The sequence below is a fragment of the Buteo buteo genome, chromosome 1 (genome assembly GCF_964188355.1).
Source record: "Buteo buteo chromosome 1, bButBut1.hap1.1, whole genome shotgun sequence".
In the NCBI taxonomy this organism is placed as follows: Eukaryota; Metazoa; Chordata; class Aves; order Accipitriformes; family Accipitridae; genus Buteo; species Buteo buteo.
In genome coordinates, this window is record NC_134171.1 from 3,220,739 (window position 1) to 3,246,452 (window position 25,714).

The 25,714-nt window shown below is 51.6% G+C and overlaps 1 protein-coding gene across 3 annotated transcripts in view; it reads left to right on the forward strand.

Moving 5' to 3' along the window:
• The window catches only part of LZTS3 (leucine zipper tumor suppressor family member 3), a 55,027-nt gene extending 31,391 nt beyond the window's left edge, over positions 1-23,636 (forward strand). The window contains exons 1-4 of one of the 3 annotated variants that reach the window (XM_075044598.1): positions 6,903-7,117; positions 8,306-8,794; positions 10,485-11,315; positions 14,196-23,636. In XM_075044598.1, the coding sequence (XP_074900699.1) occupies positions 8,345-8,794; positions 10,485-11,315; positions 14,196-14,906 (1,992 nt within the window). In that variant the 5' untranslated portion in view covers positions 6,903-7,117; positions 8,306-8,344 and the 3' untranslated portion in view covers positions 14,907-23,636. Of the gene's footprint in view, positions 1-6,902; positions 7,118-8,305; positions 8,795-10,484; positions 11,316-14,195 lie in introns of those variants that run through there. The other 2 variants (XM_075044509.1, XM_075044679.1) reach the window with 2 other exon arrangements.
• The last annotated feature ends 2,078 nt before the right edge of the window (positions 23,637-25,714 follow it).

The window sequence follows — 25,714 nt, forward strand, 5'->3', positions numbered from 1 at the left end:
ATGGAGAAAGCCATCATCCCGTGGGCTCTCCCTCGGCAGCGCAACACAACGCGACGTGGGCTCTCCCGAAGAGCCGCCTGGGTCTTTTCATCTCATCTCTTTTGTTTCAGGCTTATTATGTAAATAGCTGATGCGCCCCCGTAATGAGAAAGTAGTTTCCCAGAATACAAAAGGCTGTAATTATCTCATTAGCACGAGGAAAGGAAAAGGAAATGTTTCTAAGCTGCTTGCTTTTATTTCCCACAGCAGCCCAAGAAAGCGCAGCCCTGAAACAGGGACCTGCCTGCCCCGAATCCTGCCACCCCCACCCGATGCTGCCACATTTGCAGGAGAAAAAAGCAAAGCATGGTCCTCATGTCTCAGAAAAAGCCACGTACTGGGGGGGGGCTGACGGCTTTTAACTGGGCCCTGTTACTCTGAGGATGCTGTGGGTCCCCAGTGCTCTCAGCTGCTGGGACAGGAGGTGTGACTGGAAAGCAGAAAGTCACAGGGGGACAGGATGGTCCCCATCTTCCCAAATTGGATGTTCCTTGGCGGGACTCCCAAGCCGGGATCGTAGCACAGAGCTTCAGGACAGATTTCGACAGTTGCATGCTTGCAACAGGATGGGATAGGAAATAGCCTTAGGACACATGGAGATTGCTCCCAGGAGAAGGCATCTAGGATGGCTTTGGTGTTGCTTTCCTTTCTGAACTCACGCCTTCCTTGCTACTAGCTGAACGCGCAACACTTGGGAGCAGAGCTACAAAGGTCCCTGCAAAGCACCCCGGGCTGCAGTCAGGAGCTGGTCCTTGCTGAGGTCTCCCAAAACCCCTTTCTGGTGGTTTGCTCCTGCCCAAGCTCTCCGTTCCTCTACCCTGATCATGGCCCTGTGGTCCTGGCTGAGTCCTCAGTGAACTGGCTGGAAGCTGCCGACGCGGCAGCAAACTGCTTGTTGGTTTGGGTTGACTTTCTGCCAGATTTGTGACCTGGATTAGGCCATGGAGAGACCTGAAGAGCAACAGATCCGGATAGGATCCCTTCTACAGCAGGGGCTCGATGGAAAGCTGGTTATGGGCCATGATTCCTGCAGTTCCCCAGAGGATTTTCCTGGCTCCAAGGGAAAAACTGCAGGGCTCTCTCAAACCACAGGGTCTTGGGGGAAGAAAACAACTTTCCACATGTTTTTGTGTGCAAAGCCAGCGCCAGAGCTTTAAGTATCATGTAGCTCCTAATCAACACCTCCTTGCAAGCCCTGGGCAGAGATGCAGGACAGCCCAGCAGCATTGATGTATCCCACTGGAGAACGGCCCTAGCAAATCAGCCCTTCTTAGCATCAAGATTAGCATTAACAGAAGCAAATATCTAATGCCCCGAGCAGGACTGGTGCATTCACTACATGCCATCCCCCTGCACATCGCAGCCAGGACCCTCTCTCAAAACCTCCTTAAAATATAACGATGGGAATTCTCCAGCCTGGATGTGTCTTACAGCACTGATTTGCAGTGACCTGGTCCAGCAGCCCTAGACACCTCATGGTGCAAAAGGGGCTGAGGCTCAAAGCGCAGCTCAGCTGAGCCCTAGGAGATGCTGGGCAATGTCCTGCTGGAGTTTGGACTCTGCCCTTGCACCAAGGGCTCGTCCATCTTTGTAGCCCAGCAGCAATCGTAAAGCCTTTGCACAGATAGATGTGAGATGTGCAGACATGCAGCAACCCCGTGGCCAAAGAGGCATCTGAAGGTGGCTACAAGAACTTGGCACTCCTTCACCCTCCAACCTGCCTTCCCGAGTTTGCTTTTTGGCCCCAAATTGGGGGAAGAGCCCCCCATCGCAAAGCTCCCATTTCCTTCGGCAGGGATAAATGGGAAAAGAGAGGTCTGTGTCCTAGGAAAGCAGTGGGAGTTGTTTGTCTGACATTGTCTGGCTTTTGGTTGTGGAAAAAGCTTGTGGTTGAAAAGCCTGAGATCTGCATGTTTTCACAGACAGGTTCAAGTGCTTTCGTGCAGTATTTCAGCAGTGGAGGAAAACCTGGCAGCCACCAAGCCAGGATATTGGAGAGGGGGGGGGGGGTCAAAGAATTTGGAGGAGGTGCAGAAAAGAGCCACAAGAATTATTTGAGGGCTGGAAAAAATGCCTACAAGAGACGGGAAGAGTTTATTCTGTTCCCCTCTTCAGGCTGAGGCAACTTGAGAAGCGCGTAGAAGAAAAGGAGGTGCTGACGCACTGGAGCCGGGTGGGAGGGCAGTGGTGGTGTCCCTGCTTCTTGAATCGAACCTTGTGAATGTGCTCTCGGCCAGGTTTGGGTCGTAAGGAGGTAACTCCTGATGGGCCAGGACGCACAGGAGGCAGGGCAGTAGCTGAGTGGTCTTTTTAGAGGACGTGATGTGCAAGGAGAGGCTGAGGGCTGTTTGCTCAGCCCGAAGAAGAAGAGGGATATGACTGCAAGTTGCATCTGAAACTAATTGGTGGGAAAATAAAAACCTTCTCGGAGGTGCATGGTGGTACGACTAAGGCAAGCAGTGCATTTTGCAGGGCAAGATGGGAGCACTGAGAAGTGAGGCAGGTCCATCTGACCTTCTCCAGCCCTGCAGTGGTCCTCCCCTGTGCCCATGTCCACCCTTCCCAGCCCGGGCAGGGAGCAGGAGGTAAGGCTCCCATCTCACCATCACTGCTGGAGCTGCCACATGGGAACACGGGATGTCCACACCAACCCAAGAGACAACATTTGAGGTGCTGGTAGCTTTGCTAGGACCCAGACACAAACACCTCCCATGGTTATATTGGCTGAGTGTGACTGCTTGGGTTTCAGTGGTGTTTTTTCTCCAGGGCTTCGCTGCACACAGGTGGTTTTGCTCCCTACAGGGTCTGCTGTCTTCTTGCTGCTAACCCATTACCGGCCTTCCCTTCCCTCTCCATATATCTTTCTGGAAGAAGCTGAAACAATCACAGCAAATTTTTTTTTTTGCCCCTTTTACGCCGTTTCTCAACCTGCTCCACCACCCCAGGACATGATTCCTTTTTTTCTCCAGCTGAACCAGCTCGCCAGCACCACTGCCAACAAACTGGAAAGCCACCAGAGCCCTAAACATAGCACAGGTGTAAGTCCTATCCCACCCACCCCCCCCCCCCCCAAAAAAAAAGCATGTTTTCATTGTGTCTGTAATTGCTCGCTCGTTAAAACAGACGCAAACAAACCCAACTATTGAAGGTCACGGGCGCACCTGTTACCGCAATTGGCGGGGGGTGGTGGAATTTTTGACCTTCAGATGCCTTTGCTGCCTGTCCTGCTGGGACCACATGCCTGGGATGGTGCGTGTGCCAAGGCACTGCCTTGCTCTCAGGCTGTTTGCTGGAGCTCTCTCTGCCCGAGACCAGTGATTGATTTCGTTCTCGCATGGCACGGTGCCTAGGTATGTCTCCCAAAGGCCTTTGTTACTAGAGTGTTAACAATTAACCTACTCAGGCAAAAACAGAGCCAGGCTTTCATAATCTAGGCTTAGTTAACCATTCAGCTGCTTATCTGAAAGCAATTTTTCTTCTGCCTAACTGGAAGGCATTTGCTAACTCATTTGGGTAAAGCAAGTGTGAAGACGCAGGGGTTGTTTTATGGATTATTATATTTACAATAGCATCTAGGGGTTCCCTGAAGCTGCAGCCATGGTAGGAAACCTTGGTAAGAGGTAGCCATGAAGAGTTTAGCAACCACAGCTGGGGAAAAGGAAATTTCAGCCCAGATTTTCTGCATCAGGCGTAAAAATATTGCTGTCTCCACGGCAGGGCTGCTGGGGGAAAGGCCAAGGGGCCATCACGGTTGGATGGGATGGGGATGTCGTGCAACATGGAGATGGTGGGGATTTGCACCGTTGCGTGAGGTCCCAGCGTCCCTGGCCAGAGAGGAGGGTGGCTGTACCAGTGAGACACGGCACCTTTCCTAGGTAAGGTGCTGGCATGGAGATGCCTACCAGGAAGGATGCTTTGCATTGATCCAGCCAGACAAAGAAACCCCTTTCAGCTTTTATTAACACAGTAATGGTGAGAAATGGGAAATGAGCTCAGTGTTTTTTTCTGGAAGGGTTCCCGTCTCCTCCTTTGTGTCTGCAGAAAGTCCCTGCGCTTGGGCTCCTGCTGTAACCAGGGGGCTCTGGGGAACTGGGGAAGGCAGAGCCCAGTGGGTGCTGAGTGTTGGTTCTCGGAGGTAGTGGCTGCTGTGATGGATGGATGGACGGACAGACATCACTCGGGAGCAATTTGGGTAGAGCTAGTCCTGCTTGGGAGGTGGGATGGACCTAGTGTCTCCTTGAGAGCCTAGTGAGGATGAAGAGCGAGGTGGTCCTGGTGCCTCCTCACCCCTGCAGATGGGATGTAACATATGGAAAGATAAAACATCTGGAAAGGGCAGTGGCTGGCAGGTTGCTTAAAACTCCTGCTTTGGTTTTCCACCTGTCTGGAGCCTCCCCACGCCACCACGGGGCAGGGGAAGCCACTTTTGCCCTTCTGCCGTGGCTTGGGGGTCTCTTCCAAGCCCAGCCATGCTTGGAGATGACTCCTCTTTCCTTCTAAAGGACAGACATGGGAGTGAAATGCTGGTAAAGGTGAGACGTTCAGCTTCCCTCAGCCCCCCTGTGTTCATGGACTGTCGGGCTCAGCATCCTTGTTTCCCTCATTGGGAAACACCCGTAAACTCAATTTTAGCTCATGTTCCCACAGGAGGAAGGCAGTTATGAGATTTAAGCAGGAGAAATGTCCTGGGGAGGTTTTTAAATCATGCATTCCTCCAAACCTGGAAGGAAAAAAACTGACCCTCCAGCTCTGCACCAGAGCATGGCAGTGTTATTCCCTACCTCGCCGTGCTCAAAACTTGATTTCACAGTTCACCTGGGGAATGACTGAGGTAAAACCTGACTGGGAACTGGAGCTAGCTGGAAGATACAAAAGCGAGAGCTGTTCTCAAAAAAATGGCCCTTTTTGGCAAACAAAGATGTATTGTCAGGGATCTGTTGGCACTTCTGGAATCTCCTTAAGAACATATTTGTAATGCTTGTCCGTATGCTCTGTTTATCAGATCGCGGGTTTACAGTAAACATAAGCTAATAACCATTTTTTTCAGAAGATTTTTCTTGGATGACTCCCAGTTAAAAGAAAAAAAAAAAACATAGAAAAAGGTCCATTTTCAGAATCTGCCCCTGCAGTGCAGCTTGGATCCCTCATCCCAAGAATGCACCTAAAACCTCCACCCTGGTTTTGGGTTGCTGGCACCAAACGGGAACGCCGGCTCAATATCCCAGTGGGTGTGGGACACGGCCCTAAGCAGAAGCCTCCTTGATGTGGAAACCACCACCTGGGAGCCTGAGGATCCCCAAGGGCAGAGAAAGGCTGTAATAATGTGCCAGTGAAGACCACCGATGGAGATGCCATGGGGTTGAGCAGGCACCTTCCTCTGAGGTGTCTTGGAGGACTTTGCCACGACTCTGCCCAGGCTGTGGTTCTCGCCCCGCTGGGGACATTTGTCTTCCCTAGCTCATACTGCTTGTTGTTGTGTTGGGTTTGGTTTTTTTTTGGAAGGATCAAACTTTCCAGTGACCTCATCCTGACCTCAGAAAGTCAATGTAAATGTCACTGTGGAATTTACCCAGTGAAGAAAAGGTAACCTGGATTTCTCCTCCGTCGGCTGAGCGAGGCTGGGGAGCACTGCATGGAGGCGATGCGGCCACTGCCTTTCCCTTGTCTGCAGCTGAGACCTTCCAGCATATCCCTCCCACGGCAGCTGGTTCCCGTAAAAAACAGACACAGCTTATAAAGATCCCAAAGTCATTGAAAGGCAGGTTATTCCTAAATTAGCAGAACAAAAAGTCTTCCCTTGACTAATAAAATCCAAAGGCACTGCGGGTTGAGTGTGGCTTCAGGTGGGTGTTCTCCATCCCTCCTCATCGCTCCGTAGCCCAACCTCATCTCCAGGTGCCCAGCAGGCACCTAGATTAATCCCTGGGCATCGTGAACTCATGAACTGTCTATGGCATCGTTCTTTGGAAAGTGCCTTTAGGGTGCAATGGGGTCATCAGCCCTTCAGTCCTGCTCAGTGCGTTGGAGAGAGATGTGTCCAAATGCCGCACACCAGATGCGTGACCAGACCCAGACACTCCTCTCTGCTGGTGGAGGTTTTGTTACTTATGACTGATAAACATTTACATGTTCTGATTGTAGCGGGTCCCCACGCCGCACCGTGTGATGCTCGTGTGATATTTGTTTGCCGCTCGGTCTTTAGACCTCAACCAGTGAGCGACGTGGAGATGCTCTGTTGGGGGACAAAGGTGCAAGATGCAGGAAGGTCATGAGCAGTGACTACAAAACGTCCACCCAACGCTCATCGCTTCATATTGCCGGTGGTTCAGCAGGGCAAGTCCCCTGGGGACCCTCCTTGGGTGGGGTGGTGTGCAAGGGGATGGAGAAGGTTACACCACCAGGCGCATCCTCCTCTGCCTCACAGCTGCCTTGTTCCCTGTCCATGATGGGACACATCTGGTGCGTCCCAGACCGTGGAGGCTCCTTCACACCTCAACAGGAGTTCAGCTGGGATGGTGGCTTTCACCAGAGCACCTTCTTAAACCACTTTTTCCCTCTGTGACCACCTCCATACCCTGCCCTGCCCCAGAGGAGCTCTGCCAGCTCACTGTAGGTATCAGCTCTGTGTCCTCTCCCTCCGGCACAGCAGTTTGCCACGTCTGTCCGCCAGCCCCATGACACTCAGGCCATAATTCGGACAGGGCAGCGTTCTATGAGAAGATCAGGATGCTGGAAAAAAGGAGGAGGCTACAGGCAGCACACCTGGCAGAAGCCTCCAGAAATGCAATTTAATAACAGTGAAGTCAAGCAGCACAGACCCTGCTTTAACCTTTTAAATTTTTTTTTCCATTGCATTATTAGTGCAAATAGCAAGACCTCATGAGACACCACATCGGAGCTGAGCTCTAGACCTAAGCTAGCTCGCCAGGGAAATAAACCCAGCTCTCCTGCTTTACTTGGGGAGGGCTGATCTAACATCCCTACCCCAAGAAGAGGGAAAACCCCACTGAAATGGGGATTTTCTCCATCTCCCCTACCTGCTGGCCCAACACTCATATTTTATGGATACACCCATCAGGTAAAATGCAAGGGGTTTTTAACTAAAGAAATTCTGTTGAGAGAAATAAATCCATGTTGTTGTTTTTCCCTAGTCCCAGTCCATGCTGGGACATGACTGTAGAGGCTTTGCCACCCTCAGGGCGGGTAGTGGGGCAATGCAGACCAGATCCATTACTTCTGGGTCCAAGAGTACAGAAACAGCTTGATTTTCAGCTGGGACTTTCAGAAGTGACTTTCAAAAGGCCTTTTAGAAAGTTATAAATTGTCCCCATGTGAAACCTGTCTTAGCACTGGCAGCTCTGGACCTTGACTGCCTGAGCAAGTCAATAAATTCAGCGCCAATGCAACCACCAGTATTTGGAGAATTTCCCCAAAACACAGATGTGAATAGGCCTGGGTGCCTATGAAGCTAGAGCTGAAATCTCTGAACTGGGGTTTGTGATGGTGATGGAGCTGAGGAAGAGCATGCAGACATGTGAGGACTGGTCCCAACTTTTAAAACCATTATCTGCATGTTATCCACTTCCCATGGCCTAGTTTTGGCCAATCCAAGACACAGCCTAGGTAACAATAAAATGGAGTAGGGGAATAAAGGTTTAAAAGGAAATTTAGGATGACACCAGGACAAAAGCATCTTTTTAAAAGCTTCAGTCCATGGGACAACACTCCCAAGGAAGAGATGGGACGTGTGTTGCTTAAGCCCTGTTGAAGCATCCCTAAGGGATGCGCTGGAGGGAGCAATAGCGTGTGAGCCTACAGATGGACCAGGGCTGGAAACCTTCCATCCCCATGGCCACACAAACTTGTTCAAACCTGGGAAAAGTGACAGAAATAATTCAAGCTTGGGAACTGCAAATGGTCATGTCCAACTGACGCTGTAGAGCTGTGCCCTCTAAATCCCACGCAACCCCCTCCCCTGGAAGCACCCAACCCTTGGACTGAGAGGCTTAAGACCAGCTCTTTTACATAGCAGTGAGTGGGATTTGGGGGACCAGTGCATGCTGCTCCTCCAGGAGGGACTGGGGGGTCACGGAGAGGAGGACAGCCCCATCGTCTGCTCCATACCATATACTGAGACACGACAGCTTCTGTCCTTGCATCGCCCAACCCAGAGATTTGCTCATCTCTGCATGATGCCAATCTCCAAAGGGTATGGTAGATAAAAGGCATCTCTTTAACAATCCTTTCCTTTTCCTCCTTCTCCCAGTGCCACTGACCTGTGCCTCCACCTCACCTCTGCGCTGCCATGGCCACGCTAGAGACGCTGCCCGTTCTTAGTGACCCGACCTACCCCAGCCCGGAGAACTTCCACAGTTTTGCTCCCCGGCCATCCCAAGCCGTCTCCCAGAGCACCATGGGGAGCGTGGGCAGCGGAGTTGCCAATGACCAAGAGTTCGCCATGAAGAGCGTGGGGACCCGGACACAGAGCAGTGGCCGGCAGACAGAGGGGTCTCGCAACGGGTACTCCACACGGGAGATCTCCAACCGCTACTCCGGCGAGGAGAAGACATACAAGTCGGAGAAGGTCTCCAATTCCCTCTACATCAACGGCGACCTGCGCAAGAGCGAGAAGGTGAAGATGGACATCTGTGGGAACGTGACCACCAACAACGAGAAGAACATGCCACCTCCTCCCCAATACCGAGAGCCCAGTAACCCACCAAAGATATTGCCAATCTCCGGCAAACTAGACCAGGTGAGAATCCCCACCTCCTGGAGCAGCTTGATGAATGTGGCAGATCTCTAAAAACACAGACCAGGAAGCCTTGGGCAACGGTGCAATCCTGACAGATAGTCTAATTCTTAGTATGTAGATGGCATCATTCTTATGTACAGATAATATAATTTTTATTACTTTCACGAGGTTGAGCAAAGGGGAATATTAGTTCTGGAGGAACCCAAGAGCATGAACACAAGTCTTCCACAGCTAAGTTTCCAGCTCATTTAAGACTGTCTTTAAGTCACTGGCTATTCCAACCTACCCGAGATGCCATGCCTACCTCCCTGATTGATGGGGAGAGAGCTGGAGTTGGCCCTCATTTCACTAGGTCCAGCATCTGAGTCCCACTCCTATGTTTTGTGCCATTTATAGGCGATCTCCAACAGCCCACCGCCACCAAAAGGGATTGTTTGCAAGCAGCTGCGAGCATTTGTTCAAAATCCCAGTGCCTCTTGTGAGGGACAAGTTGACAAGGTTTGAAAACTACCCCTGTAAGTGTTATCGCCCATCCAAGCCCAGTCCTCGTGGCTTATATTGGCTTTGGGGGCAAACACCTCCCATGCCTGGAGGAGCAGAGCCCCAGAGCCAGCGGTGGTTTATACAGCCTGCTGCTCTGCTCCAGCATCTTCCATAATTTGTGTCCTGAGAACGCTGCCTTGTGCCGTATTATTTCTGCAGCGTTCGGTGGCCTTGTCTCCCGGGTTGTTAATCCACCGGCCCCTGTAGTCCATCTTAGTCCCACATGCCAGGTGCCAGGTTTTTGGTCTCCAACCTTGCCTGCTCACTAGGGCTCATTCTGTTTCTCCTGGAAGGCATTTTTCAAAACATCTTTGTTAATCCTAAGCAGCTTCCTCTAGGTTAATTTTCACCTGAAGCCCAACCTGTAATAGGGTAGACTCAATCCCACTTGGAGGAAAATTTTGATTCTATAGGTGCATTCACGGGGTGAGGAATGTGCAAAGTTTTAAAATCCTTTCTAAATCCTTTACAGCTGTGGTCCATTCTCCCCCTCAGCACTGCTTATGCCCACAGAAAACACAAACATTCAAATGAAGAGCAGCTTCAGCATGTTCCTTGCCTGGTGTCGCTGCACTTGGGCCAGCAATGGCTGGGGTCACAGCTCCTACTTACTCCTGTCTGAGCAAAAGCAGGGCATGATGTCCACACAGGGGAGAGACGACTGCCGGCAGGAGGGAAACGTGATGCTCCTGGGGAAAACTGGCTGCTAATCCAAGGGTTCAGTCCAGTTTTCAGAAAATGGGCAATGGACCCTCAACACTAGAAGTCCGTCAAAATATAATCTGCCAAAATCAAGGAGCTGTTTTGATCAGGTCTGGTAGGCAGGTGGCAGCCCTCCTTCTTTGCAAAGACCACTAAGAGGACCCAAGGAGTATTCTAGGGAAAAATCACGATGATTTGGGGTGAGTCAAGATTTTTTTTTTTTTTTCAGTTGGGGCAAGGGAAGAAAAAAGTGTTGCCCTAGGAGTGACCGCAGGTCCCTCGTGTTAAATCCCAAGTAGTCCAGGGTGTAATAAGGCTGAGCAATACGGAGCTAGGCCAAGACATCTTAGCTCCACCAGCCCCATCCTGTGCTGATGTGTCTCTTTTGTGTGCTGTTACCAAGCTTCCTGCTATGTTTGATGCGTGGTCCTTTTTCCTTTTGCAGAGCAATGAGCCCTTAGTTAGACCCTCAGCCTTTAAACCAGTAGTTCCTAAAAACTTCCATTCCATGCAGAACCTCTGCCCGCCGCAGAGCAACGGAGTGACAGAGAATAGAAAGAGCTTGAACCACGCCAACAGCAATAGCCCGTCCGCACCGAAAAGTGGACTCGACAAGAGCAGCCTTAACAGGACTACAAACCAAGTGGGGGGCCTTTCGGATTCAGGCCGTAACTCGTTAACGAGCCTGCCCACGTACGGGACAGGCTACAGCCAGCATGTGGGTCCAATGAGCGCCTCCACGAGCCACATCAACCGCATCGGTACCACTTACGTGGACAAGAACATCGTGGGATACAACGGGATATCTACCTCAGACAGCGGGCGGTCTTCGAGCAAGAGCACCTCTTCGTTCAACAGACTGAACCATCTCAACGAAACGATGCCTTTCCACTCGCCTTCAACAGACGACATCATCCAAGACCTGGAAGACCGGCTGTGGGAGAAGGAGCAGGAGGTCCTCCAGATGCGAAGGAACTTGGACAAAAGCGAGGCAGCCATCTTCCAAGTATTCGAGGAGAAGCAGAAGATCTGGGAGAGGGAAATGGAGGACCTGAGGCAAAACTATGCCAACAAATTGCAACAGGTCTCCAAAAAGGCGCAGCGGGCTCAGCAGGCCTTGCAGCTCCAAATCTTCAAGCTCCAGCAGGAGAAAAAAAAACTCCAAGATGATATGGGACAACTCCTCCAGCAACGAGAGGAGCTGGAGAAGAAATTTGTGGCTTTCAAGAAGGAGCAGGCTGAGTTTCTCCCAAAGATTGAAGAGACCAAGTGGGAGGTAAGAGCCTTGTTGTAGCAGACCTTGAGTGAGGTTCTCATTGAGGGCTCTGACAACCCAAAGTACCTCCCCTTTGCCCTAAGTGGACCCCATAGACAATGGATATGGGTTGGTGGCCTCCAGGTAAGAGATGACACTTCAGTCACCTCTTCATTTGTCTGAGCCCCAAGCCTGTAGTTTAAAATGAGTGGAACTTTTTGTGTACACCTCCTGTGCTCGTCAATAATTTGGCTTCCCAATGTGTGACATTTTAATTCAGTTTCAGTGAATATAGGTCTTTCCATACAGGTATTTGTGCCCACCAAAATTGAGTTTAAGCCTATTTTAATTAAATTCTTCTAACATCTGCGTTTGGGCAAACCTTGAAACTGCTTTTCAAATATTTGATTTTCTTTTTTATTTAAGATATAAAGCAAGTGAGCTAAGAATGATAGCCAAGTCTACCTCATTCTTTCCATTGTAACACAGTTTCCAGTTGCTAATAAGTTTATCTCTCTTAAAAGGCTGAAAGGCAAATTCCTCTTTCTAGTTCTCCTTTTGAGTCTTACATATTTTTCTGCTGTTTCTATTTTTAGAACATTTTATCAAAGTCTGTTTGTATAGCCAGTACTAACATTTTTTTTTCAGCTTGATCATGTGAAGAATTTTAATCCTTCCATGGACTGGCTAGAAACTTTAAATTTATTAAGAGTGCAGAGGCAACATGTAGCTCTAGAATCCAGAAGACCCTATTCTGCTAATCCTGATGGAAAGTCAATGAAGCTGGGATTAATTAGGCTCTGAAATCTGCTATTTGCAGATGTTCAGCAGAGCTTATTAGAGGCTTGCTGTAAAATCTCTGCAAGTTACATCCCAGAACAAGCAGGCTGCATTGTGCTGCACGATGCCTCCTTCGGCCAGCTGCTCTGCCCAGGTCTTTTGTTTCTTCCAAGAAGTTAGGTCTGGAAAGTTCCCCGATTTTGCACCAGCAAAACTGCAGATGGGCTTTTGATTATTTGCTTCACTGCTATAGCTCTCTCTGCAACAGCTAACCCAATGATACCGATGTAAAGACAGGGACTCAGCTTGTGGATCAAGACACCTAAAATTTGTAGACACCTACACTCGTTGTCTTGCTCTCCAGGCTCAATGGACTGTATTGCCTAGATCTCCACAGCACCCAAGTAGAGGCCAAAATTTAAGTGTTTTAATCTGTAAGTTGATTCCTATCCAAGCTGTTCCTCATCATGTATTTCTCTGCCTTTTGGGAAGAGCTAGCCCACGGAGAGCACTTTCAGTAAATTGTGCAGTTTTTCTAGCTAGGCAGTAACTATGCCACTTTAACTACACCTAAACCAGCGTGACACAGTTCTGCATCTGCTGCAGGCAAGTGCTGGTGTGGATGTGGGTAGTCACAGAGTTAGGTCTGCATGGGGAACCACCACGGCTGTCAGCTCCTGGGAAGGTTGCTACCAGTAGGTAGCAGCAGGAGACTCTGGGTATGTCTCCTAGCTCTTTAGCCATTTGTAGTAAGCACTAGACTGTCCTGATAGCTGAGCTTCAAGCTCTTGCTCAACATTATGCACCAGGCAAGCCCTCTATAGCACAGAAAGGTGGAGGTTGCAACGAAGGCAATGGAGAGTTTGTCTGAGGAACATTGACCCAACTGGACCGGAGCAGCAAGGGACCTTGCAAGCACTGCAGGAGGGAGGAAAGGCCAAGCATTTCATGTGTGACAACAGACAGGAGCTTCAGGAGGACGGGACACCCTGGTCTGGAGGTGGCTACCAAGCCTATTTTTAATTATTGCCTACCCTCTCTGATCACTGATGGTTCCTTGGTGCTACTCCCCAGCCTAGATTCCTGCCAGCATAGGTAGGGACTGTTTGTCTCTGCAGTCGTCCACAGTAGACAGATCAGATCTGCCAGCGCAGAGCCCTGAAAACCCTGGAGTTCATGGGAAAATGAGGGTTTGGTCATTTTTATGATTCACTTCCAATACCTACAACTTTTCATGCAACTGTCACCTTTGGTGGACTACACAGGTGCAGAGGAGTGTCATATTGAATGGTGACACCTACGTAATGCAAATACACACTGGAGCAAGGGTATTTCCACTAGGCTGGTGTACCCTACCACATGGGTGAGACTTGAGCCGGTCAGGATGAAACCTGACAGTCCAGTGCCCAAGGACAGTGCATGGTAGTCCCATTTCAGCAAGGGTGGGTTGCAGCTCTTTCCTTGATTTTTGGCAGAGGGGCTGCCACTCTTCATGCCCTGCCCCAAAAGAATTAAATAGCTACCAGTCCCTGCACTGTCCCCAGTGAAGTGAACCCTAAAATTTAGTCAGCTGGGTTCTTTAGGAGTCTTCGGGGAGAAAAGAGTCATAGGACAAGTAAGTAATATCTACTGTCTCTGTGTCCTGTCCTACACTCCCAGTGCTCAGGGAGAACCCGGGTGGTCTCTGGGTCTGAGATGTTTCTGTTTCAGGCTTGTTCAAGGTCCAGATCCCATTAAGGTCAGTGGGAAAACTCCTGCTGAGTTCAGAGGGTTTGGGGTCAGGCACCACAGGCTTGTGGTTAGGTGAGTAAGACGAAGGCAGGGAAGCATCAGTGCCTGCTCACCACTGGTGAGGACCACACCGCTTAGCTTAACTGTTTGGTCAGCTCCAGCTACAAACAGCATCAGGTCCCTGAGAGCCAGGAAGAAACACCAAATCTCCCCCGCAAATGCGGGGACAACTTTTAGGTCTTTGGCACGGTCTGGGTCCTGGTGAAGGCTGGAACTCAGTCCTTGAGCAGCGTCGCTGGCTGTCCCCTCCGTTACCCGAGCCTCGGGGGACAAGCAGCGGCGGTGGCTCCTCGCTGCCCTCCTCCTGCCTCACGGATGCTCTCCCCATAGGTGTGCCAGAAGGCGGGTGAGATCTCCCTGCTCAAACAGCAGCTGAAGGACTCCCAAGCAGACGTCTCCCAGAAGCTGAACGAGATCGTGGGACTGCGGACACAGCTCAAGGAAGGTAAGAACTTCCTACGGGAGAAGGAGGAGCAGATCCTCACCCTGAAGGACTCCTACAGCTCCAAGAGCGTCAACCTGGAGATTTGTGAGAGTGAGCTGCAGCGGAAGATGAGCGAGGTCCAGGTGCTGAGGGAAAAACTGAACCACTGTGAGCTGGAGGTCTCCGGCCTGAAGCGGACACTTGCCAGCATGGGACCTCCAGGACCTTTTGGTGGGGAGCTCGGTGAGAAGCTGCGGGACCCGCTGGCCTGCGAGAGCGACGAAGCCAAGATGCAGCGGCAGAGCGAGGACAGCGTCAACACACTGCGGAAGGAGGTGGAGCGGCTCCAGACGGAGCTGAAGTTGGAGCGGCAGCAGCGGGAGCAGCAGGTGATGGACTTCGAGGAGGAGCGGCGCACGTGGCAAGAAGAGAAGGAGAAAGTCATCAAGTACCAGAAGCAGCTGCAACTGAACTATGTGGAGATGTACCAGAAGAACCAGCTCCTGGAGCACAAGGTGAATGAAATGAACACGAAGGCCACCAGTCCCCCGCACACCGAGGAGAAAAAAACATGGACTCCCTCCAGACTCGAGCGAATAGAGTCCACCGAGATCTGAGGTGGGACCAAGACAATACAACGTAATTTTTTTATTGCTGTGCATGTACTACCTACTCAAGCCAGTGATCTTCCGAAGGATAATACGCTGCCGTGGGAGCGGCGTGAGTCTGCTCGCACCAAGTTCCATCACCCTTACTCTATACTTCTGTGCTCTGTAGGTAAAATAACTGTGGATGTGCGTTGTTTTTCTATCGATAATGCGACATCTCTTTTGGTTTTTTTCCTAGTACAGCTGGTGAGGGTCAATTGGCTCTTTTGTAATCTGCCGTGACTGTTACTTTGCTAGAGGCTGCCATCCCCTCTCCTACAATTCATCCCTCTTCGGTTGGTTGTTTTGGAGGGTTGTATTTGGTTTCTTTGGTTTTTGAAGCATTTACGTGCAGCAAAACAGTTCAAAGTGGCAGGTTTTTTTCAGGGCATTTTTAGCCACATTGGCTAATGGAGCAAAGCTCTCGGGATCATGAGCAAACTCACTGCTCTGCATCAAGTATCCTGTCTAGACGGTGGTCTTAGTGAAGTCAGTGGGAGGTTGGCCACTGATTTCAGTGAAACCAGACATATCTCTGCCAGATGACTCCCTCTTGCCAGCCCACGGCTACCACGGTTGCAAGAGGTTAAGACATCCCTGAGGAGCAGGATGAGCCTGTTCTGGTAACATAAGCCAACAAGGAATGATTGCCCAGCAGGAGCCCCTTTGGAGGCTCAGCAGAGCTTAACATATGCTGCGTTTTCATTTCATTGTGGTTTCCTTCTGCAGTTCCATTTCTCTCCTGGGTTGTGACCAACCTGGGAGCAGAAACACCCTCCCACCTCCACCTTGGTCCCCCTATTCTTACCATATACTCAAGCTGGCTACAGCAAGAAAAAATCCAAGCTAGTTTGCCTTCCCAAGAGCCCTCTTACTTCCCAAAGTCAATGGAATCAAGGTTTGGGGAAGCCTCCAAACCTGCGGGATGTTTATGCAAACTGAAGCTTTAGCAATTTGCCCCAACAATGAGCAACTGTGCTACCCTATTCCCAAACCAGTGATGCTTTGGTGTGCTCTCTTGGTCCAGGGTCTACTTAAAAAATGGCATCTGAGCCTCACTCAGGAGTTGCAGTGAGCACACATCAGCATTACTGCTAAATTGCAACAGGGTGAGCGTTAGCCTTCAGTACAGCCATTTCAAACAGCACCCACAGCAATCCCACGTGGTGCCACATATTCCAGGGACAGAGATAACACAGGCCTAGCTTACGAAAATATTCAGCTACTAACTCTGAGCATGAAAGCAGTCATAAGAAGGGAAAATACTTAAGATCACGCAAGTGCTTATGCCCCGGCAGAATAATAACCAAATCCTACGTGCACATCACTGAGAATGGTGCAGGCATCAAAAACCAGCATTCAGCTTGAAAAGGTGGGCAAAGTGGGTTTGATTCTCCCTTTCATGAACACTTTTTTACCATGATTCACAGTAAAGAGAAAAAAAAAATGTTGCAAAGTGGAGTCTGCACTGACTGGGCAGGGGCCAAAGGATCAACGCAAGTGGGAATTTCAGCTCCTTGTCCTAGAGAGCAGCTAGAATAACAAAGCTAGAATTAGCACCGGGACGTCTTGGAATGTCTGTGAGGTGACTCCAGGGAGAATTTGGCCAGATCACATTTCATGTGCATAGCAAGGAAGAACCTCAGGATGTTGAGGGGCTGAAGACCTTCCAAACAAAAGCCCTGAAGCTACACATTTTCCACGTTCCCTTCCCCAAAAGCTCCCCCTCTCCATCACCAGGTCTGACCTTCAAGTTGGGAACAGATGTTGTGGTGAGCTCCAGACTGAGCAAAAAAGCTGAGAAGGAGAGAGGAGACTTCAGTCAGTCCCACCAGCCTCCAGCCAAGGTCAACAGACAGTATTACTGGGCAGGAACTGTTGGTGACTGGCAGCGATCCCTGGAGCCCCAGAAAACGGAGATGTGCGATGAGACCGGAGCATTTCAAGGTCCCAGTTGATGATACATGTCTTTTCCCACCGCTTCTGCCTGTGCCTTTGGAGCTGGAGGAAGACACAACCCGTCAGTCTGGAAAACACCAGGGCAGCTCAGGCTAAGCCCCTCTCCCAGGACCAGCCATAGAAAGGGGGACTAGGTTAGGTCTGACCCTGAAGGGTGTGGAGAAGAGTCCCACTACGAATCCTGCAGGTGCTCCAGCGCTCTGGCACATCAGCCCGTGCACACCACCGAGGCAGGAGTGCAGCTGCCTGCCGGTCCCATCCAGCAGCAGATTTTGCCACGCCAAGGGAGACAACCACATGCACTGAGCAAACTTACACTTGGCCAGGCAAACCCTAGAGCTTCCTCCATTTCATACACTGGGCCTTTGAGAGGGAGCCAAACATCCCACAACATCAGGGGTTGGAGATCTGGTGTCCTGTGTCATCTTGGCTTTCTGTGCTTCTCTTTTCACATCAGATAAACCCACGACCCACTCCTGCCCAAAGCAGTTGTGAGGCATCTGTGCTTCTGAAGGGCTTTGCAGCCCTTGGGCAAAAGGGCAAAGCATAGAGAAAGGGCAAGAGGCTTAGACTCAGATGGTCATATGGTAGTTTTGAGGCCACCACGTGACAAGCAAACCCAACAGCAAGTGTCCTCACCACAAGATGGGTCCAATAACCTGGAGGGTCATTTTCACCTTTGCTCCTCCTGGCCTCACTGATGTTCAGGTTGGTTTCCCACTAACCATCACAGAAACCAGCCTTTCAGTTGGTCGCTCAAGAACACCCAGAGTGATTGAGTTTCAAGGATCTGCTGTTGCGGAGATGTACGCCGCAATTCCCCCCTGTGTTAACACTCAAGAGGAATGGACACCAGCATCGCCTTGTGGGACATCTTCTCACCAGAGCTCCTTGCTAATCCACAGACAGGAGAAGCAGGGGCTTGTCTGGCCTCCCCACATACCTAGATCCAGCCAGCAGCAGTCAGTCAAGCCCTCCAGCGTGCCAGGTTTGCTCCGTCATCTTTTTCCTAGATCTTTTTTGCAGTGGTGCCAGGAATGAGTGTGTCTTGAGGGACCCAGTGAAACCTGGAGGCACAGGGGTTTGTCTGACTGCTGGAGGGTGCTGGACTGCCCAGGGACTCAGTGGCCTCACAGTGCATCCATCAGGGACTGCAGAGCTCCTCGGTATGGAGCAGGAGCGGCAAGGAGAATTTTTCACCTTGGAGAAGGAAAGGTACACTTGTTTCACCGCCTTCTTCGCAGCATCACTTTGATCAAGAGTTGTGCTCCAGATCTGAGCAACCTCAATTGAGGCCATTACCTGGATGACAGAGAGCCTTGCAGATGCCTGTTAAGATGCTGTGCTGCTGCTGGTGGTTCTCCCTCTCTTGGGATTTGCCCAGCATCCCCCAAGAACTCAGATGTCCTCCAGAAACCACCCCCCTATGCCATGGTGACGTAAAACCTAAATGTTTTTGGCAAGTGCCCCAGCCAAACTGCCATGAAGGATTCCTGTTCTTCAGGAATCCTCCCCACAAGTGGATGCACTGCTCCCCATCGCGTCCTCTCCCATGTGCTTGCACTGTGTGGCCACATGGTGGTGACCCATCTCTCTTGCAGGTGACTGCCCTTTGCTCAGCAGAGGGAGCAAAATGATGGTGGGACACCTGTGTTGCTGCTGTTTGTGCTCAGATCTGGCCCAGATGGGAGCTCACCTCGCTCTTTCCAGAATTTAACACTTTTACCCACTGACTGGATGAAGTCTCCCATCATAAGCTAGGTCTGCGTTGAGGCCCTGGGGTCTTAGCATTGGACTAAGATAGCCAAGGGGTGCCAGACTGGCGTTTTGATGACATATCCAGGGAATGGCCAAGAAGGCTAACATCTTGCCTCTTGGAGGCTCAGGCAGGGCTAATAAAATGTTTCTGCCCCATGAAACTCAACACAGAGTTTGGGTTTGATCATAACCCCGCTGTCCCCTCTGCCTTTGCTCAGCCAGCTGTGGAGCTGATGGGATTCAGTGTAACGTACTGGCTGACGCGTAATTCTCCAAGTACTGCCCTCAAAATCCTGCACATGGCTAGTGTCTCTCCTGAAACAACAAGTCATCTCTAACTTGCCATTGGCAAAATGCCGTGGTCACGAGGGTCTCAGGCCAGTTGCCCACACCTGGGGTCCAGAGACATTAGAGAAGCTCTGGGATACCTGATACATGGGGCTGGCCAATATGATCCAAGACCTATGGGAGAGCCAGGCCAGTGGTGGGAAGACCTGTGACACCTCTAGTGGCACATCACCCACATGCAGGCAACTGAGTCATGCTCCAGGCATATCCACATGGCCATTATACGAGCAAATAGAGGACACTGATCAGCACCAGCAATTTCCATCCATAAGGAATTGGACTAAGCAGGCTATCCTGCCAGGGAAGGTCTAAGCAGCCCCTCTGACCACCTGCTGTGAGTTGGGCTGCTTTGTTCCACCATCGTTTCAAGGTTGGTTGCTGTTGCTATAAGATGCCAACCCAGCTGAGCTAGTTCCCTTCACGTAGCCAGCACTCCTGTCTCACCCTGAGGGTGAACACCACAACCATTGCATGTTGTTGTGCTTCACACAGTCCCACTTAGCTTCTGCCACCGTCTCGTGGCAGCCAGCTGCACTGTTCCTGCTGTCACTGGCATCACGCCGGAGGGAGATCACCTCGGGGTTTCCGCACTCAAGATAGGAATCGAATTGTTGCTCTTATGCTGCTACGTTATGCGGAGACAAGTGTACTTGGATGTAAATAACAGCCCAGCTCTGTATATACAATGATTAAATGAAGAGACAAGAAAGCTCTGTGGCTTCTATATTGCTGAGCGGGACTAACAGTAGCAGCCGATACTGCATTTGAGCGCTGAGCGCTACACAGAGGGTGCTCAGCACCCCCTGAGCTTTTGCTGGCTCCAGTGGAAATGGGGGGGGCTCAGCACCTCCCAGGAAGGCAATCCACTTGGGATTGGCTCTGACAGAACAGCTTGGTGTCACTCTGTCCTGCTTTGATGCTTGCTGTCATCCTGAGCCAGGATTTGCAACTGTCCCCTGGTTAAGGTTGAAGTCCCCTCTGCCCATCCTCATCCTCATGTCGCACCAAAACCCCTTGCAGACAGTGGCTCCCAGCCGTGTCCCCCCTTGAGCCCTGCTGCCCATGAGTTCTGCCCATGGAAAGGACCAACCCACCCCACTCCTGCCCCTTGCAGTGGCACTTTATAGCTTGCTCAAGACGGCGAGCCCATGAGCAACATGACCAAAGATCTCTGGAGGGTGTGGGGCTGCATGCTGGGAGCTGCCTCTGGGCTTTGCCAGGGAGGGATTAGGCTGGTGTGAGCTGGAAAAGGGGAATGAGAGCTGGCAGGGGACAGGAGAGAGCTTGGATTTCCCTGTGTGCCACCTGGGAATGTTTGCGGGTCCATGAGGGGCCCTTCCTGTGCTAGATAGGCCAGGATAGAAAGGAGTTCCTGGGTGAGCTGATTGTCCCCAGTTGGTTACACCAGTATCCTCCATGGCTGTGCCAGGCTAGCTCCACACATTGCCCAGCGAGAGCGTGGACCAGGGTCTGTTCCCAGGAGGCAGGATGGATGCAATTCCCCTTTTTTCTTGGGGAGAAGAGAGGATGCACACCAAGCCATTACACTTGTCTTTAGGGCGACAGCTCTCCTCTAATTTAGCAGCAGACGTTGCTACAGGGTCCAGTCAAAACTTTGTTCTGGCTCCAGTGTGAATTGCCCAGGAAAATGTGTATCCTGAGAGCTGTGGTCCTGCTGGCTGCCCCCTTGGTGTCCTCTCCCCAGCTCACCCCAGGGCGTCCTCAGCACCTTCCTTACCAGGGAACCACCTTCCGAGGTGAGGGCACCGTGGTCTTTGCTTCTCCTGCTTGGGGTGCTGAAGGCATCTCTGCCCACCTAAGCTCCATGAAGGCTCCTGATCCTGGTCCCAGCCTTGGCAAGTGGAGCACGGGCCAGTGGGAGATCTGTGCTCCTCCACCCACAGTGCTCCTGTGGATGGGTGCTCAGGTGGGTCTGCACCTTGGGCACGTGCCTCTTTACCGTATCTCTGTTCCCCAGCTGTGCTAAGCCTTCTACACTCCATTCCTGCTAAGACCACGAAAGCCTGCTGACATGCAGTGACAGCCCTCACTTCTGTCCTGGATGGGAGCAGGTCCAACTTGCCATTATTTTAACGGAACTCTTCAGCCTAAGCCTTGAAAGCCACTTTATAGAGTTACTTTTCATCAAGACCCTTTGCTGAGGATCTTCTCATCATGTTGCCTGTGCCCTCCTATTCCTCTGCCCCAGCTCTCCAGACTCTCCTGCCTCCTTTTAGATCATCACCATCCCCGTCATCCCAGGAGCAGTCAATGTCTCTCCCAGAACTCTCCCAAATACGTCTCAACGAGCCAGAGCTGAAGCCCAAAGCCCCCGCTGAGAGTGGCATGTCCCGACCCTGCCCTCAGAGGAGCTTTCTAGACTACTGATCCTCACTTCTTCTCTCCGTCATTCCTGCAACAGCTAGATCGGCACTGCTTTACCTCCAAGAACAGTCTTGCTTCTTGCTGAAGAACATTCAATTACTTGAGATCATTGCATGGGGCTTCATACCATCGCACCACCACACCCAGCCACCTCTGGGGCTTCCCTGGTCCTTCCACCCCCTGAAAAGACAGGGGTGTGAGGGGTGTATGAGTATCCCTGGTCTGTAGGGGCACGCAGCACCCATGCCACCTGGTCCCCAGTGTATCGAGTGGCTGGGATCACATCCAGCTGTTTGCAGATGTTGGCTTCCCAATAGCATGTTCCACGCTGGCAGTGCAACTGCCAGCAAGACCAGAAATGGGCTTCTCCATTTTCAGGATAAGCCTCCTCCCTGGTTCTCTCAATGAAGGGGATCAGGTCAGGTCTGGAGCGTGGGACAAGCTCTGACACACAGGGTTGTGTTTTCACGGCTCTTTTACAGATCTGTTTTCTCAGACAGAAAGTCTCTGCTTTCTGTCACAAAGCAATAGGTTTTTCTAGAGTGATTCAAAAGGGACTATTCCCAACTCTGATAACTGCAGGCAAGCCAATGTCCCCTTGAATACCTTCACAGCTCCAGCCCTGGGCTCTCCTCCTTCGGAAAGGGATGCAAGGTCCAGTATGGCTTCAAATAATCACCAATGGTTTGAGCTTGGTGGTTCCCATTCATCTGGAGAGCCCAAAGCTGTCCATATCTAGTCTGGGTCCCCAGGAGGTGTGGTCCATCCCCCTCTGGTGCCCATCCCATGACTCCTACTGGGACCCTGCAGCAGGTCTTCTCCATTAGCTCACCCACGTGGGAGCCGCTGGGTCCCCCGGGACATCTGAGCTCACAGAGTCACGTTCCGTGACAGCCAGACACTAGTGGGAGACCATGGCGCTGGCTTTGCCATTCCTGAAGAGCCAGGCTGTCCTAGGAGCTCTCTCAGAGGAGAAGGTCCCCTTTACTGCATCGGTGGCACGTGGGTTCCCTTCCAGTGGCTGAAGAGAGCAAAACGTGCGCAGGCAGTGCTCCACCACCGGTGCAGAAGTGTTCCACCACCGGTGTAAAAAAAAAATGCTGCACAACCGGCCAATGTGTCTATGCAGTCCCTTTCCACGCAGCGGTGTCCCCGCAGACCCCAGCCCAGGGCTGGAGCTCCTCCAAGGTGTCTTCGTTTGCACTCACTCGGACCTGGTAAACGCTGTGAGCCGAGAGGAATCCCTCTTGGTCTTTGCCTTGCACCGGGCAGTACGCTTGTGAGGGTTTCCTCATCCTAAATCGATGCACGTTGCTTCGTCGCCTGTCTTCTGCGTCTGTTCTCCAGCAGATCAATAGGTATCCCCCCAAAACCCAGCTCCCCGACGGGAGAACGTCAGGTTGGGCCAGCCGGCACCCCCGAGCAAGCCTGCTGTCTGATTTCACCAGCAATAAAAGCCCCGCGGAGGAGCGACCAGAGCTCTCTGCTGCCGCTCCACTGCTGGGTGAGCTGCAGGCCGTGTCTGTGTGTAGGACCTCTGCATTAGACCCTTCGTCCAACGTTTTGGACCTACCCGACTGTAAATTCAATCCCAGCCTTGTGCTTTCTCTCCTCTTGTTTGTTTCTTGACGCCTCCGTCTCTCTCTGCTCTTACTGTGAACTCAAACCAGAAGTGTTCTGAACTCGACTCCGTTACTGTTTTGTTTCTGCGTTGACTGTTGCTGGTTCTCTGAACTGCGTTTAATGAGACTTTGCAAAAAAAAAATTAAAAAAAAAAATAAAAAATTATATATATATATACACACTTAAAAAATAAAATATTTAAAAAATAACTCCATAAAGTTGGGTGTCTCTCCTGTCCACCGGTCACTTCCAAACACCATTGTCTTGACCTTGCCTCTGGTCAGTGTATTTAAAGACAAGGGGTTGAAAAAGAAAGAGATAAAACGCAGCATTCTGGGATTTTTGTACAGCAAAGGTGTATCCGTTTTGGAAATTCTCGTTAAAACTATACCACACTTCCCAATCTACTGCTAGTCTGTTGTATGTTTCCATTGGGTTATCAAGATGTGAAGAGCTACTGCCTTTGCGATTTTCTACGGTGAATATATAAATATCTGTACAGAGGTATGTATATATATAAATATATATGAAGATCTATATGTATACGTATCTCTCTCTCTTATCTCTACCTGACTGTGAAGGATTTTTATTGGGCAAAATAAAATGGAGAAAGGCCCCGTTTTAAAAACCCGACTGTGTGGTTTGTCTGATTGTGTTGCGGGTGGGAGAAGTGGCAAGTCCTGTGGGGGGATTTCGGGACAGATCTGCAGCTGGGCTGGGGAACTACAGGGAAGACTTCACCTTGGACATACCAGCACCCTCTAGTCAAGAGTTTTCTCATAGGTCCCATCCTGGAGGATGGAGAGCAGCCTGGTGTGGTGGAGCGGGAGGGGAGAGGTGGAGGTTGCCAGGAGCAGAGTGGGACATGGTGCGTGTCCGTGTCCAGCTGGGATGTTCCCCATTCCTGCTTTCCTGGGGCACGAGGGCTGCTCGTGCCCTTCAAGCACTTCAGAACAAGCACCGCAAGGCCATGGTGGTGGCCGCAGGGCTGGACGAGACATCTGTGTTCGAGGTCTCACCCCAGTCTGTAGCTCAGATCCCCACGGGTGTGTCTGGAGCCACTGGGGATGTCCCAGGACTGACTGAGAAAGACACAGGCTTTCCACCGGTCCCACAGCCGATGTCCAAGACCTCCCAACATTTGCGTAAGTGAATGAATTGCTCCCAAGCCTACCCCCACTGGCTCCCAAGCCAAGCTCAGACCCGAGGGATTTTCAGGTGAGGACACACTGGGGAAGACAAGACCCAAGTGGAGACACCAGGCACGGCCCTGGAGCCAGCTGTAGTGGGTACAGTGGCATGAGCTAATTCCCCTTCCCTCCCGTGCCAAGACCTCACTCGGAGCAGCCGCATCTCCCACTGCAGCATCTCCCTGTGGTGTCCCCGGCCCTGGGGCTCAGAGGCTGCCACCGCCCAGAGAAACCTCTGCTGTGCTGGGGCTGCGAGCTTGGGAAGGGAGCCGGTTTGAGGGAGCTGCTCTCCGGGCTGCAGGGAACGGGGCAGGGAAGCGTGGGATGTCCACCGATGGGCAGCCTGATGCTCGGTTGGGGAACTGGGCTGCTTCCCTGGCACGAGTCCTTCACGCAGCTGAAGGAGCGTAAAACACAAGCAGTCAAAATACCACCAAATTCGTGTTGGATCCCCGGGTGGCTGGGGTGGGGAGAAGGACGTTGCCAGGGAGGTGGTTTTGCAGGCTGACCCCAGGCTGTTTTGCCTTCCCTTACAACCAGGGAGTTAACCCAATGCCCAAAAACTCCTGTCAGTTTGCAGGTTTTTCACTCAAATGAATCCCACCCCAGCTGCTTTGTCAGCGTCACATTAAAGCAACATTCAGATCAGCATTATTTTTCTAAAAAACCCCAACAAACCCAGCACTTTTCCCAACACCGGCTTTGCTAGAGAGGTCTCCCGCTCTCTCATGACAAAGCTGCTGCCTCCCAGGGCAAAACAAGCGTGTCAGGGATTCGATGCTTTCCCTCAGACCAGGTGTAAGGTGCCATCAGCAACACAAAGCTTTTATTACAGTTGACCGCAACTAGCGTGGCTCTCCTTCAACTCCACTTGGTCTCCTGAAGATGTGATGTCCTCAGCTGGCAGGGAATAAAAGGCTGACGTGCTGGAAGAGGTGAAAAGGAAATTCACCTGGTAGACAGATTAGGAAGGGATGTAAGTGCTTAGTAAGTCTGTGCGCCGTGCCCTGCCTAATGCGCTTCCGTCCTCAAGGCCTTATTTAATTACTGTTTGCCAGTGATTCAAAGCCCGCAGCGGACAGAGGTGTCTGGCCACAGCGGAGCCGTGAATACTTAAAATACTCAAAATCCATCCAGACACGGCCCTGGCCAACCGTCTCTTGGTGGCCCAGCTCCCCAGGGCAGCCACGGAGCCTCACGGCCGCTGCCCGGCTCCCCCTCCGGGCCTGCAGTCACCAGGTGACTGGGGTCGGCTCCCAGGGGAACGCACCCCTGGGCCGCCACCCTGCGACCGAAGGGACCCCCCCCCGGCCCCGCCGCACCGACATGGCGGCCTCCTTCCTCCTTCCCCGGCTCCGGACAGCCACGTGACCCCACCCCTGTCACATGACTTCCCCTCCCTTCATCACGTGGAGGGGGGCCGGGCTGCCGCGCCGCTGGCGCCACCCGCCGGCCGCCCCTCCACCCGCCCGAGCGCTGCTCGGCCTCCTTCGGCTCCCGTACTTCCGGAAGCGC